General features: G+C 47.8%; 1 protein-coding gene and 1 long non-coding RNA gene across 3 annotated transcripts; one reads left to right on the top strand and one right to left on the bottom strand.

Moving 5' to 3' along the window:
- Positions 1–2,949: 2,949 nt before the first annotated feature.
- Positions 2,950–6,787, top strand: LOC114783344 (proheparin-binding EGF-like growth factor). Of its 2 annotated transcripts, none has more exons than XM_028968787.1 (5): positions 2,950–3,031; positions 5,512–5,634; positions 5,711–5,954; positions 6,127–6,294; positions 6,523–6,787. In XM_028968787.1, the coding sequence occupies exons 1-5, from the start codon at positions 2,995–2,997 to the stop codon at positions 6,617–6,619; spliced, it is 669 nt and encodes a 222-aa protein (XP_028824620.1). In that variant the 5' UTR covers positions 2,950–2,994; the 3' UTR covers positions 6,620–6,787. The 2 variants fall into 2 exon arrangements, with proteins under 2 accessions (XP_028824620.1, XP_028824621.1); XM_028968788.1 differs by having other exon boundaries at positions 2,959–3,031; positions 5,515–5,634.
- A 3,674-nt stretch (positions 6,788–10,461) lies between these two features.
- Positions 10,462–12,925, bottom strand: LOC114783340 (uncharacterized). Its single transcript, XR_003748470.1, has 2 exons — positions 12,690–12,925; positions 10,462–11,066 (listed from the first exon to the last, which is right to left on the bottom strand). It is a non-coding gene; the product is annotated as an uncharacterized LOC114783340 (long non-coding RNA).
- Positions 12,926–13,103: the final 178 nt, after the last annotated feature.

The following is a 13,103-nucleotide window of genomic DNA, read 5'->3' as shown; positions in this document are numbered from 1 at the left end:
GTGAGGGAATGGAGGTGTCCAGCAGGAGATCTCCTCTCCAAAGGGGGACCACTTGGGCTTTGTAACATACTTTTGTGGTTTCTTCTGGTGGTAGTAGCCTAGTGGGTAACACACTCACCTATGAACCAGAAGACCCGGGTTCAAATCCCACTTACTACCATCGTGTCCCTGAGCAGGACACTTAACCCTGAGACACCCTAACCCTCTAGGGGGGACTGTCCCTGTAACTACTGTTTGTAAGTCACTCTGGATAAGGATGTCTGGTAAATGCAGTAAATGTAAATGATCTTCTCTGGAAGCTACCACTGTGCTTACTGCCACCTCTTAGTCCCCCACATCGGTTCTACTGGGCTGGGCATGTTGTATCTAGGGAACGGGTTGAAAGGTGCGTGAGTTCCCTTTGGAACACGAATGAGGTACAAAACTACGTCCGCTGGCTCAGCGAAGAGAGGGGAGATGGTGGCAGGAGGTGAATTTAATGGGAACCTCCTACACGGCACCTCCTAACGGACCTCCTACACGGCAAACTACCGCACCGAGTAATCATCCTTCTTGTCATGATCCGGTCCGGAAGGGGTTACTCCGGTCCAGAGTTTCACGTTTGTCCTGTGTAATGTTCCCTAATTGTCTTCACCTGTGTCTGATGTATAAAGCCGCCCTGTTTGTGTCTGTTCGCCGTCGGGTCTTTGTTATGTTACATGTTATCGGATGTCTCCAGTGTCCTGTTCAGCACAAGATTATACCCCGTTTTCCAGATGTCGTGCGGTTGCAGACCAGAAATCTGAAGGTCGTGGGTTCGAATCCAGACCTGCCAAGGTCCCACTGAGGTCCCCTTGATGAAGGTCCCATTCCCACACACTGCACTGCTCACCAAGGGTGATGGTTAAATACAGAGGACACGTTTCACTGTGTCACCGTGTGCTGTGCCAGTGTTTCACAATCACTTCACTTTCACTTCACTTAATGATTTGAACCGTTTCTTTACATCTAGCCGTAAACCAGAATGAAGATGCCTGTATATAAGGCCGCCTCTTTTCATCACATTATAGTATGAGCCGCCTAGTGAACGTCGCCAAAGGTTTTACGAGCTAAAACGATAAGTTGACAATTTTTCATGATATTGAGCAATTGCTGATTGTTAAGGGGAATAAAACAAGTGTCCATCTGTTCAGGTAACCATTTAAACCAGGAGTATTGTGCCAGCTGGGTGCACCACTGGCCGGTAGGAGATCTGTCCCTGACAGATTTGTGGGACCAAGCAAAGCACCGTCCCCACACACTGCTCCCCGGGCGCCTGTCATGGCCGCCCACTGCTCACTCAGGGTGATGGTTAAATGCAGAGGACACATTTCACTGTGTGCACCGTGTGCTGTGCTGCTGTGCATCACAAGTGACAATCACTTCACTTTAGACTGGTGTGGTCTGACCGGGTCCTGACACTGAAGCACAAGATGTCGCCCTGGGAAACCGGCCACGGTTGAGGGCGTGTTCAGAACGCCGCTTTCACAAGGCTGCCATTTTATTCATGAGCGGCTTAAAATAACGCCATCTGTTGCAACCTATAAAATGCGCCATGAACCTGGAGATTATTGGCCCGCCCTGCTTCAGCCCCACATCAATGTTACCCAGGTTCCAACACAACCCCTCTGGTGACACCGCAGCTGGACAAATGTCCTCATGGTGACCACCTCATCAGCATGCTAACAACTTTTAATGCTAACTGATTAGCATGCTGAGGACCCGCATGCAAAATAATCAGCAAGGAAACAGCCTATAATGCCAAGTCATCAGCATGCCAACGATCACTACTGCAATGAATTAGCATGCATGCACTGCACCTTTAATTGAACAATTTTTGGTACAGTCATTAGCAATACCGGGAAAAAGTCACTGCGCTTTGCACTTTGTTAAAATGTCTGACCAGTTGCATATCTTAAGAGCGGTGAGCCCTCAGGCTCCCCATGAATATTCCAGCGCCAGTCCAGCACACCAAGGTTGGTCCATGTAGAAGTTCTGTATGTTTTAACCCAGTGGAACCCTCACCGGCCAGCGATGGACAAATAGATCAAATGAGCGGGAGCCAATGGGAGGAAGCGTTCATAACCGTTCATGAAAGGACATTGGACACCTGCTCTACTGGTTTCATTTGTACTAAAGATGTACTAAACCTTCTGAAGTCCTTCGCCAGCCTTGAAAGCTCTTTGGGGTCTACACACCCATTCAGTACAATCATTTATCTAAATGAGGGTTAACTGTAAAATGGTTTATGGGTTTGTTTATGAGCAGTTATGACGGTCAGTGTCATTCTGCAGCTTTTTTTTTTCGATTGTTTAAGAAATGTCTTCTGTTGAGAAGCTTTCTTGTTGAAAGGAAAGCAGTAAATGAAGAATCCAAAAGGTGATTTACTGTGAAAAAATGCAACATTATTTGACTTGAACCGGTCGGTATTCATTCTCCGAATGTTTGGGTGCATTTCACTGCGTCAGGGCCACAGCAGAAGTATTCTGCAGACAGGAGACAGTGGTGACAGAATCCAGAAATACTGTACCATTTCATCCGAGTGATGTCACCGTCATCTCAACAGATGGATCACTCTGGATCAAGGCTGCACTTCCTGGTGTGTGAGTGTGTGTGTGTGTGTTCAGCTTATCTTTATTGTAATAAAATAATACATTTATATATTTAATATATTTATATATTCTCTCACTACAATTATATCTTCAGGACACTCACACACCGCTCTGCTGTGCTACTTTACAAGATGCTGCTGAGATGAGAAGAAAGTCCAGAATGGCCACAGTATCTAAAACACCATTTAAAAAGGTAATGATTACATTCAATTGCTCGCTTGTACACACACACACACACACACACACACACACACACACACACACAGACTGGCCTCACCTATTAAAGCTCCTCCCGGCCAGTGAGAGATGAGAACTCCGACTCAACGCGGAAACACAGCCACCCTCACACAAGTCAGTTCTGGACATGAACACGCTTCTTATCTCCTGCCTGCTGTGTTTGGGTGAGATTTTCATGCAACTCAGTGTGTATTTGTGTGTGTGTGTGTGTGTGTGTGTGTGTGTGTGTGTGTGTGTTTTTGTAACCCGAGGCGAGTGTAAACCCGCCGTTCAGGTCAGGTCATGAATATAGAAGTGTGTGTTCACGTTCGTGTGTAGATGTGTGGATTCCGGCGTGTCAGTGTGTGTACGTCTTGCTGTGTGTATTGCTCAGCTCGAGTATGTTATGGACGCGGTGTAGTTTGGTTTGTGTGATGGACGCGGTGTAGTTTGGTTTGGAGTGTGTGATGAACGTGGTGTAGTTTGGTTTGTGTTATGGATGTGGAGTAGTTTGGTTTGGAGTGTGTGATGGACGCGGTGTAGTTTGGTTTGGTTTGTGTTATGGACGAGGTGTAGTTTGGTTTGGAGTGTGTGATGAACGTGGTGTAGTTTGGTTTGTGTTATGGACGAGGTGTAGTTTGGTTTGGAGTGTGTGATGGACGTGGTGTAGTTTGGTTTGGAGTGTGTTATGGACGTGGTGTAGTTTGGTTTGGAGTGTGTGATGGACGTGGTGTAGTTTGGTTTGGAGTGTGTTATGGACGAGGTGTAGTTTGGTTTGGAGTGTGTGATGGACGTGGTGTAGTTTGGTTTGGAGTGTGTGATGAACGTGGTGTAGTTTGGTTTGTGTTATGGATGTGGAGTAGTTTGGTTTGGAGTGTGTTATGGATGAGGTGTAGTTTGGTTTGGAGTGTGTGATGGACGTGGTGTAGTTTGGTTTGGAGTGTGTTATGGACGCGGTGTAGTTTGGTTTGTGTGATGGACGAGGTGTAGTTTGGTTTGGAGTGTGTTATGGACGAGGTGTAGTTTGGTTTGGAGTGTGTGATGGACGCGGTGTAGTTTGGTTTGGAGTGTGTGATGGACGTGGTATAGTTTGGTTTGTGTTATGGACGAGGTGTAGTTTGGTTTGGAGTGTGTGATGGACGTGGTGTAGTTTGGTTTGTGTTATGGACGCGGTGTAGTTTGGTTTGGAGTGTGTTATGGACGCGGTGTAGTTTGGTTTGGAGTGTGTGATGGACGTGGTGTAGTTTGGTTTGGAGTGTGTGATGGACGTGGTGTAGTTTGGTTTGTGTGATGGACGTGGTGTAGTTTGGTTTGGAGTGTGTGATGGACGTGGTGTAGTTTGGTTTGGAGTGTGTGATGGACGTGGTGTAGTTTGGTTTGGAGTGTGTGATGGACGCGGTGTAGTTTGGTTTGTGTGATGGACACGGTGTAGTTTGGTTTGGAGTGTGTGATGGACGTGGTGTAGTTTGGTTTGTGTGATGGACGCGGTGTAGTTTGGTTTGTGTGATGGACGCGGTGTAGTTTGGTTTGTGTGATGGACGCGGTGTAGTTTGGTTTGTGTGATGGACGCGGTGTAGTTTGGTTTGGAGTGTGTGATGGACGTGGTGTAGTTTGGTTTGTGTGATGGACGCGGTGTAGTTTGGTTTGGAGTGTGTTATGGACGTGGTGTAGTTTGGTTTGGAGTGTGTGATGGACGTGGTGTAGTTTGGTTTGGAGTGTGTTATGGACGAGGTGTAGTTTGGTTTGGAGTGTGTGATGGACGTGGTGTAGTTTGGTTTGGAGTGTGTGATGAACGTGGTGTAGTTTGGTTTGTGTTATGGATGTGGAGTAGTTTGGTTTGGAGTGTGTTATGGACGAGGTGTAGTTTGGTTTGGAGTGTGTGATGGACGTGGTGTAGTTTGGTTTGGAGTGTGTTATGGACGCGGTGTAGTTTGGTTTGTGTGATGGACGAGGTGTAGTTTGGTTTGGAGTGTGTGATGGACGTGGTGTAGTTTGGTTTGGAGTGTGTGATGAACGTGGTGTAGTTTGGTTTGTGTTATGGACGAGGTGTAGTTTGGTTTGGAGTGTGTTATGGACGAGGTGTAGTTTGGTTTGGAGTGTGTGATGGACGCGGTGTAGTTTGGTTTGGAGTGTGTGATGGACGTGGTATAGTTTGGTTTGTGTTATGGACGAGGTGTAGTTTGGTTTGGAGTGTGTGATGGACGTGGTGTAGTTTGGTTTGGAGTGTGTTATGGACGCGGTGTAGTTTGGTTTGGAGTGTGTTATGGACGCGGTGTAGTTTGGTTTGGAGTGTGTGATGGACGTGGTGTAGTTTGGTTTGGAGTGTGTGATGGACGTGGTGTAGTTTGGTTTGTGTGATGGACGTGGTGTAGTTTGGTTTGGAGTGTGTGATGGACGCGGTGTAGTTTGGTTTGTGTGATGGACGCGGTGTAGTTTGGAGTGTGTTATGGACGCGGTGTAGTTTGGAGTGTGTTATGGACGTGGTGTAGTTTGGTTTGTGTGATGGACGCGGTGTAGTTTGGTTTGGAGTGTGTGATGGACGTGGTGTAGTTTGGTTTGTGTGATGGACGCGGTGTAGTTTGGTTTGGAGTGTGTGATGGACGTGGTGTAGTTTGGTTTGGGTGTAAATATTGTGGATGATGTGTGTGTGTGTGTGTGTGTGCAGCAGTTTGCAGTGCGGGTTGTTTCAGCACACATGACCCGCCCACCGGTGTGTCAGGTGACCTGCAGATCTCCAGTGAATACGAGGAGGCGGAGAGACGGCAGGCGGCAGCAGAGGTCACATTAGGTACAGACCTGCAGACCAACGTTCAGCAGACACGATTCTTCTGACTCTGCAGCTGAAATGACAGATTTGATTCCAGTTCAGCACCTGCCCCGCTCAGGAGGAGGAGGAGGAGGAGGAGGAGGAGGAGGAAAGGTCCGGAGGAGAGAAAGAGACAGAAAGAAGAACAAGAAGGGCCTGAACACCACACACACTCCCACCCAGAGGCACCACACACACTCCCACACCACGGCGGAGGAGGACCTCTGCACCACCACCTACAAGGACTACTGTGTCCATGGCCACTGCCAGTTCATCCCAGATCTTCCTGAGCCATCCTGTGTGTGAGTTGGTGTGAAAGTGCATTTAACCGCCACCCTTGACAGGCGCCCGGGGAGCAGTGTGTGGGGACGGGACCTTCATTGAGGGGACCCCAGTCGAGCTTTGAACCCACAACCCTTTCCCGCTTGACCACCACTGCTTGTCTGTTGATTGGTGTGTGTTTTTGATTGGCAGCTGTCAGAGAGGCTATGAGGGGAAGCGCTGCGCCGTTCAGCTGATGAAGACCGAGCAGAAGGAGGAGCATCTCACAGATGCTGACTCCACCCACATAGCCTTACTTGTCGTCGCCGTGGTCCTGTCAGTCATCAGCTGCTCCGCCCTCCTGCTCACGATCTGCGTACAGTGAGTTCAGCCCCTTTTTATACCACATCCATCCCCCTGATCAGAGAAGATCATGTGATTCACAAGGTCATAACAAACACACACATTCTCCGTCAGGATTAGTAAACTGAATACCTGTAAACATCACCGACTGGTCCTCCGCTAGATCTTCACACGTCACGCAGTGGCCAGAAGATCAGCACTGTTCACTGATCTGTCCACGAACACCATCTCCTCTCCTCGTTTCAGCTACAAGACCCAGCGCCGCTTCCAGTCGGCCTTCCTGGGCTCCAGCAGCGAGAAGGAGAACCTGCAGAAGAGCGACGCCATCGTGGTGCAGCGCTGACCTTTCACCTGCTTCCTGAACAATCCTGACCTTCGTCATCCAGCCATTGTGACGTCGAGACGAGAACAACGAGCGGCTGTTATTTATGTGCTTGACTTATTTATTACGGTGGTTCTTGATATTTATTTAGTGCCTGTGCTGCTGAATAAAGGCGCCTGCGTTGTGAAACGTGCTGTGTAAGCGTGAGTCTGCCACGCCCGTGACCACAGGCATTCAGCAGGCGTGGAGCGTGTTGACAGCCCCAAACCTGATCTGCAGCGTTCTGCGGCGCCAGGCCAAGCCAGTGGTCCAGAGTCGAGACACTTTTTAATCCACGCGTCTGGACTACCGCACCAGAGGCCACCTCATCTCCTTCAGTTGGTCCAAAACGCAGCTTTTAACCGGTTCGGTGTCTTCGTGGCCTTGACCTGCAGCACCTGTCCGATCCACTTCAGTCGTACGCTCCTCCACCTGCTCTCAGGTCAGCAGAACTTTCATTGTTAGATGTCCCCAAGAGAACGGAGGAAACGACTTTGGAACGCGACGCCCTTGAACATCAGGACACCCGAATCCCTTCCTGCTTTCTCTCTGGCTTTCAAACCTGTCTGAGATGTTGGTTTTACGGTTTTATTACATTTACGGCATTTACCAGACGCCCTTATCCAGAGCGACTTACAATCAGTAGTGACAGGGACAGTCCCCCCCTGGAGACACTCAGGGTTAAGTGTCCTGCTCAGGGACACGATGGTAGTAAGTGGGGTTTGAACCTGGGTCTTCTGGTTCATAGGCGAGTGTGTTACCCGCTACCACCCTATATTACGGTTATTATTATTTTATTGCTTTATTCACGTCTCTTTTTTCTTCTGTATGTTTTTTTAAGGACTTTATAAATACATTTGAAGTTGAACTGAACATGCAGGTTGAGGGTCAAGAACTGAAGAAATTCCAGAGGGGACGAAGGTCCCCGACCCGGAAGAGTATTTTACCAACGAGAAGATGAAGGGTGTGAAAGTGAAGTGATGGTCATTCCTGCTGCAATCCTCACACTCCAGTCCTCTGTGTTTAACCACCACCCTTGGTGACAGGGGGCACAATGACAGGCGCCCGGGGAGCAGCGTGTGGGGACGGGACCTTCATCAAGGGGACCTCAGTGGCACCTTGGCGGGTCGGGATTCGAACCGGCAACCTTCTTATTATGGGGCCGCTTCCACAGTTCTAGGTTGACTTGGGCCGCAGAATCACACAAAACCAAGAGGGAACAAGAAAGGTTGGACATTTCAACACAGCCAGACCCTCCAGGAGGCTCTAGAACAACAACGTGGATCTTCAAACACAAGTCTGTGGAGATTCCTGGGAAGCTCACAGTGGTTGATGGTCATCTGGCCTGAGGCTTCTCTCCACCGCTGCCGGTTCATCACAACACCAGACAAGTTCACCACAAAGAACAATCCAGAAGAAGTTGAGAAAAGAACCAAAAGGACCACAGATGGGAGGGAACCGCGGTCGTGCTGGATGGTTCTCCTGTATCTGGGATATGAACGCTGAAGGAGGAGGAGATTATTTGAACAAAATGAGACGCACGCGCAGGGGGGGTTCTGTTCTCATGTTTAATTCCCGTTATTTCGTTAGTTAATATGCAGACATTTCTCACTAGATGTTTAGAGAGTAAAACAGTAATATTACAGTACAGAACACATGAGTCTGGTCTGCACATGCAGACGCTTCTACAGCACAAACACAGCAGAGCAGAAGCTGCCAGCATTCCCAGCACTGGACACTAGATGGACGTCTGATGGTGCAGAGGAGAAATGGACCCATCGCCGGCCAATCAGCGCCCAGCGTCCATCGCTAGCGAGAACACTGCCCAACTCCGCCTCTGGGTGTCTGTGCAACACCGCAGCCACAGTTGTCACGGTTACAGGTTACCATAGTCCCATACTTTTAGTTACTACGGCAACAGGGAAGCAAAATTAAAAGTCAAAGTGAGCATGACCGTAGGAACCAGCCACAGAGCCTGGATTATATCTCATAAAAATCCTGACACAGCATTAGTGTATGAAACTCCTGGGTCACGTGACCCTGCTTCTCTTATTGTTACGAGACGACTCATCACTTAGGTAAAACTCAGATATGTAGAAAAATATAGTTTAATGAAATTTATAGATCTATTATTTTTATTATTTAAATCACACAATGCATGTAAGTGTAGTAGTGTGAAGAAACAAAATCATACTACACACTACAACTTGGAACATAAAATGCACGCACACTCACACTCACTCACTCACTCCCCACACACACACACACACACACACACACCGAGCTATTCTTGCTTATATCTTACATTTTAAAACGATGGCGATTAGTCCGTCTTTGAATGGCATTAGGCATCCATATGAAATCTTTATGATATGATCATCATGTAAACACCACAGTACTGATAAGTTACTGTATCGAACAAACAGTAAAGCACAACATTACAAGGCAAATGGCCATTTAAGCATAGAATTGTTCATTAAAGATAAAAATAATACACCACAGAAGAAACAGCAACATTTTACAAACTCAACTCCACACATTTGCACATTTTACAAACTTGGTGAGTCTCCATAAGCCATGAGATACGAAAGCAGCCCATCCAAAAATGCGCCACACTGTCCCCTGCACTGCTGTAACAGAAATGGCCACGCCCTCCCCTGTAACATTTATGGCCACGCCCACTCGTGGACCACTGCTGGTTAACAGCTGACCTGGACAGCTGGAGTAACAGGAGTCCCAGTGGGGACAGTCTGCTTTCTCAGACACAGATACTGTGTGTGTGTGTGTGTGTGTGTGTGTGTGTGTGTGGGGATTTTGGCACGGGCCTTGCATTGTTGTAGTGTTGTGCACTGGCACCATTTTGGCGGTAGTGAGATTGGCAGAGTGACTGAGCTGGATACCATCATCGTGACGCCAGTCAGCGGGTTTACCAGTTTTCTACCGTTACTAACCAGATAACCAGACGTGTTCCCGGTCCGGCTGGAGCACCTGCACTTTTAAAGCATTTCACACACAGCTGGTGGTGCTTAGAGGAGAAGAAACGGAAACCCCACCAGCAGCTTGCATACAACCAGTTAAAAACCTGATCCTCAAATGACTGTAAACTACCACTAGGACGTGTGTGTGTATGTGTGTGCGTATATGAGGACGTGTGTGTGTATGTGTGTGCGTATATGAGGACGTGTGTGTGTATGTGTGTGCATATATGAGGACGTGTGTGTGTATGTGTGTGCGTATATGAGGACGTGTGTGTGTATGTGTGTGCGTATATGAGGACATGTGTGTGTGTGCATATATGAGGACGTGTGTTTGTATGTGTGTGCATATATGAGGACGTGTGTGTGTGTGCTTGCATGCATGCATATATATATTAAAGGATGTGCGTGTGTGTGTGTGTATATTAGAGGATGTGTGTGTGTGTGTGTGGGTGTGTGTGTGCATATTAGAGGACGTGTGGGTGTGTGTGTGTGTGTGTGTGCGTATATACGAGGATGTATGTGTATTTGTGTGTGTGTGTGTGTGTGCATATTAGAGGATGTGTGTGTGCGTATATTAGAGGACATGTGTGTGCGTATTTTCGAGGATGTATGTGTGTGTGTGTGTGTGTTTGTGTTTTTGTGCGTATATGAGACTATGTGGTACAATGTGTTCTAATTAAAGCTGATCACAGATTTTATAAGTTAACTTGCACACTGAATATCACTTATAGATCATATTTAATTAGTTGAGCTGTGTTGGTGATCATCAGGATGAAGTTTAATTCCCACAAGAACTGAATGTCTCCATGATGGGTGTCCATTTTTAGTCCTAATATCAATGAGGACCAATAAAAATGCAATTAGCTGAATATTAGCAATATTATCGTTTACCCGCCTAAAACGTAATGAAATAAACTACGTATTCAATCGGGATCCCTGACCCATAGTTAAAGGGGTCTGTTAAAACGTTTATTAAGATGGTAGGAAAGAGGTGTTCTAGTAAAAGTGGAACATCTACATTCCTGGCCCAGTTCTGACATGCAGATCCACTGGTTCCTTTAACAAATATCTGTGTGTGTGTGTGTGTGTGTGTGTGTTGTACCTGTATCTCTATGATAAATACCATTTCCAACATCTACACCAGAGTCCTGTCACTTTGGGTACAAAAGCTAATGTAGAGGAAATAAATAAAAACATCAAACATTGCAGACTGAAGGTTCTGGATCAATTCCAGGCAGCATCTGAAAAAAACCTCGTCCCCAAACCGCCACCTCCTGACCCCCCATTTACACAAACGGCAGGATGCCATAGACGAAGAGAGCCATGATGGCGGCGCTGAACAGGCCCGCCACGGGCACGGTCACGAACCACGCCAGGAAGATGTTCCGGAAAAGGCGCCAATCAACAGCCTTCCTGGAGCGAAGCCATCCAACCGCTACCACTGATCCCACCTACACAGACACACACAACCAACCAATCAATCAACCAATCAATCAATCAATCAATCAATCAACAGCAAACCAGACATTCCAGGAATCCTGCTCTGTGTGAGATGATGTTCACCTTCCTACCTCCCAGACAGTAATGGGAGGACACGAAGCGAGGAGAAACGGTGGGACGTCTCTGGTTTTCTGCATGTCCTGTGTCTCCACTGCTGCTGCCTTTAGGTCTGATGTTGGGATTGTAGTTCACGTGCAGGCACCACAAATACAGGATCGTACGTGAGACATGTTCAGGTTGAAATCCAGAGACTGTCGCACCCTTCTCCTCACAGCTTACAGCCAGTGTCCCCCCTTCATCTTCCTCTTCCTCTAATCATGAGTTACTGTCATATCCTCTCCTCATTCCCCAACATGTAAAATCATTTTACATGATTACATCATTATAAGGTTATTACTGTTGTTCTGATCAGTATTTACGGTTATTATTACTATTAATTAATAACAGCGCTCGGCAGTGATGGCAGAGTTATTAAAGCGTGTCGCTAGTGACGGACGGGGACGGTCACCATTCCCAGATCTGCGGAGTCCTCGCTGTTCCAGGAAACGCGTGGGGAGGCGGCGCTGCGGGGGATCCGGGCGCAGCTGAGCACGCACAGATGCCTCGGCTCCGCCCACCACTCACGCTCGTCCTTTCACAAGTATTAGTGTTTTTAATGAGAAATCTACCACTACGGGGACGTGTCCTACAGCGCTGCGTTGTGATTAGCTGCTGCTAGTGAAGCTCAATGCGGGGGGGGGGGCGGGGCTCTACGGCTCCCAGTACCTTGCAGTGGGTGGAGCTTATGGGGATGCCAACATTTGAGGCAACAAGCACAGTTAGAGCACTCATGACTTCAATGCAAAATCCACTGTGAAGAGACGGACAGAGAAGAGGACAGAAAAACATCATGTGAGACGGGAACACTGACACATGACCCTTTCCCAGCATGCAGTGAGAGGGAGGTGCTGAGAAAGCACGGATGAGGAACCACAGGACACACACCGCGGAGAAGGTTCTGGAACAGTCATGCTGCATGCAGGTGCGCCCCGGTGGGGGAGAAGAGGCCACATGTCCAACAGTTTCAGGGGACAGTGAGTCTGTGTGTCTTCTGATGTTTCTTTCAGTGTGAAAGTAATGCAGATACTGATCAATAACCAGATATAACCAGAGCTGAGAACTTTGGGGAGACTGGGGTCTGACCGGGGTCACTTGAGGACATTAACCTCTGTGGCCTAGCGGGTGAGGAAGTGGACACATAATCAGAAGGTTTTGGGTTCGAACCAGCATGGGAACAATACAGCCACCTCCATGGTCCTCTAAAAGTGAAAGTGAAGCCATTGTCACTGTGATGCACAGCACATGGTGACAACAAAATGTGTCCTCTGCTTTTAACCATCACCCTTAGTGAGCAGAATTCAGGGAAAATGGCCGAAGGAAGAAGCCATATTACTACACCACAGAAGCACTTCTACTGGTCTTTATAACGTTCTACCCTGAACATCTGGGCTCCTGCATCAGAATGTGTGTCCCCAGATAACAACATGGAACACTGACCCCTTCTCTCCCATGTAGGACCTCATTACCCATCATACCTTGCAGTGGGTGGTACTGACTGGAATTCCGATATTGGAAGCCAGTACAACAGTGAGCGCGGAGGCCAACTCTATAGTGAATCCACTGCGGGGGTAACAAGAGACATCATTCAGTTCCACACGCGCACACACGTACACACACACACGCAACACACACACACACATATACACACGCAACACACACACACATATATACACACGCAACACACACACACATATATACACACGCAACACACACACACATACACATGTATACACACACGCAACACACACACACATATATACACACACGCAACACACACACATACACATACACACGCAACACACACACACACATATACACACGCACACACACACACACACATATACACACGCAACACACACACACATATATACACACGCACAACCACCACA

The sequence above is a fragment of the Denticeps clupeoides genome, unplaced genomic scaffold (genome assembly GCF_900700375.1).
Source record: "Denticeps clupeoides unplaced genomic scaffold, fDenClu1.1, whole genome shotgun sequence".
NCBI classification, from domain to species: Eukaryota; Metazoa; Chordata; class Actinopteri; order Clupeiformes; family Denticipitidae; genus Denticeps; species Denticeps clupeoides.
This window is presented reverse-complemented; position numbering and strand designations above follow the sequence as displayed.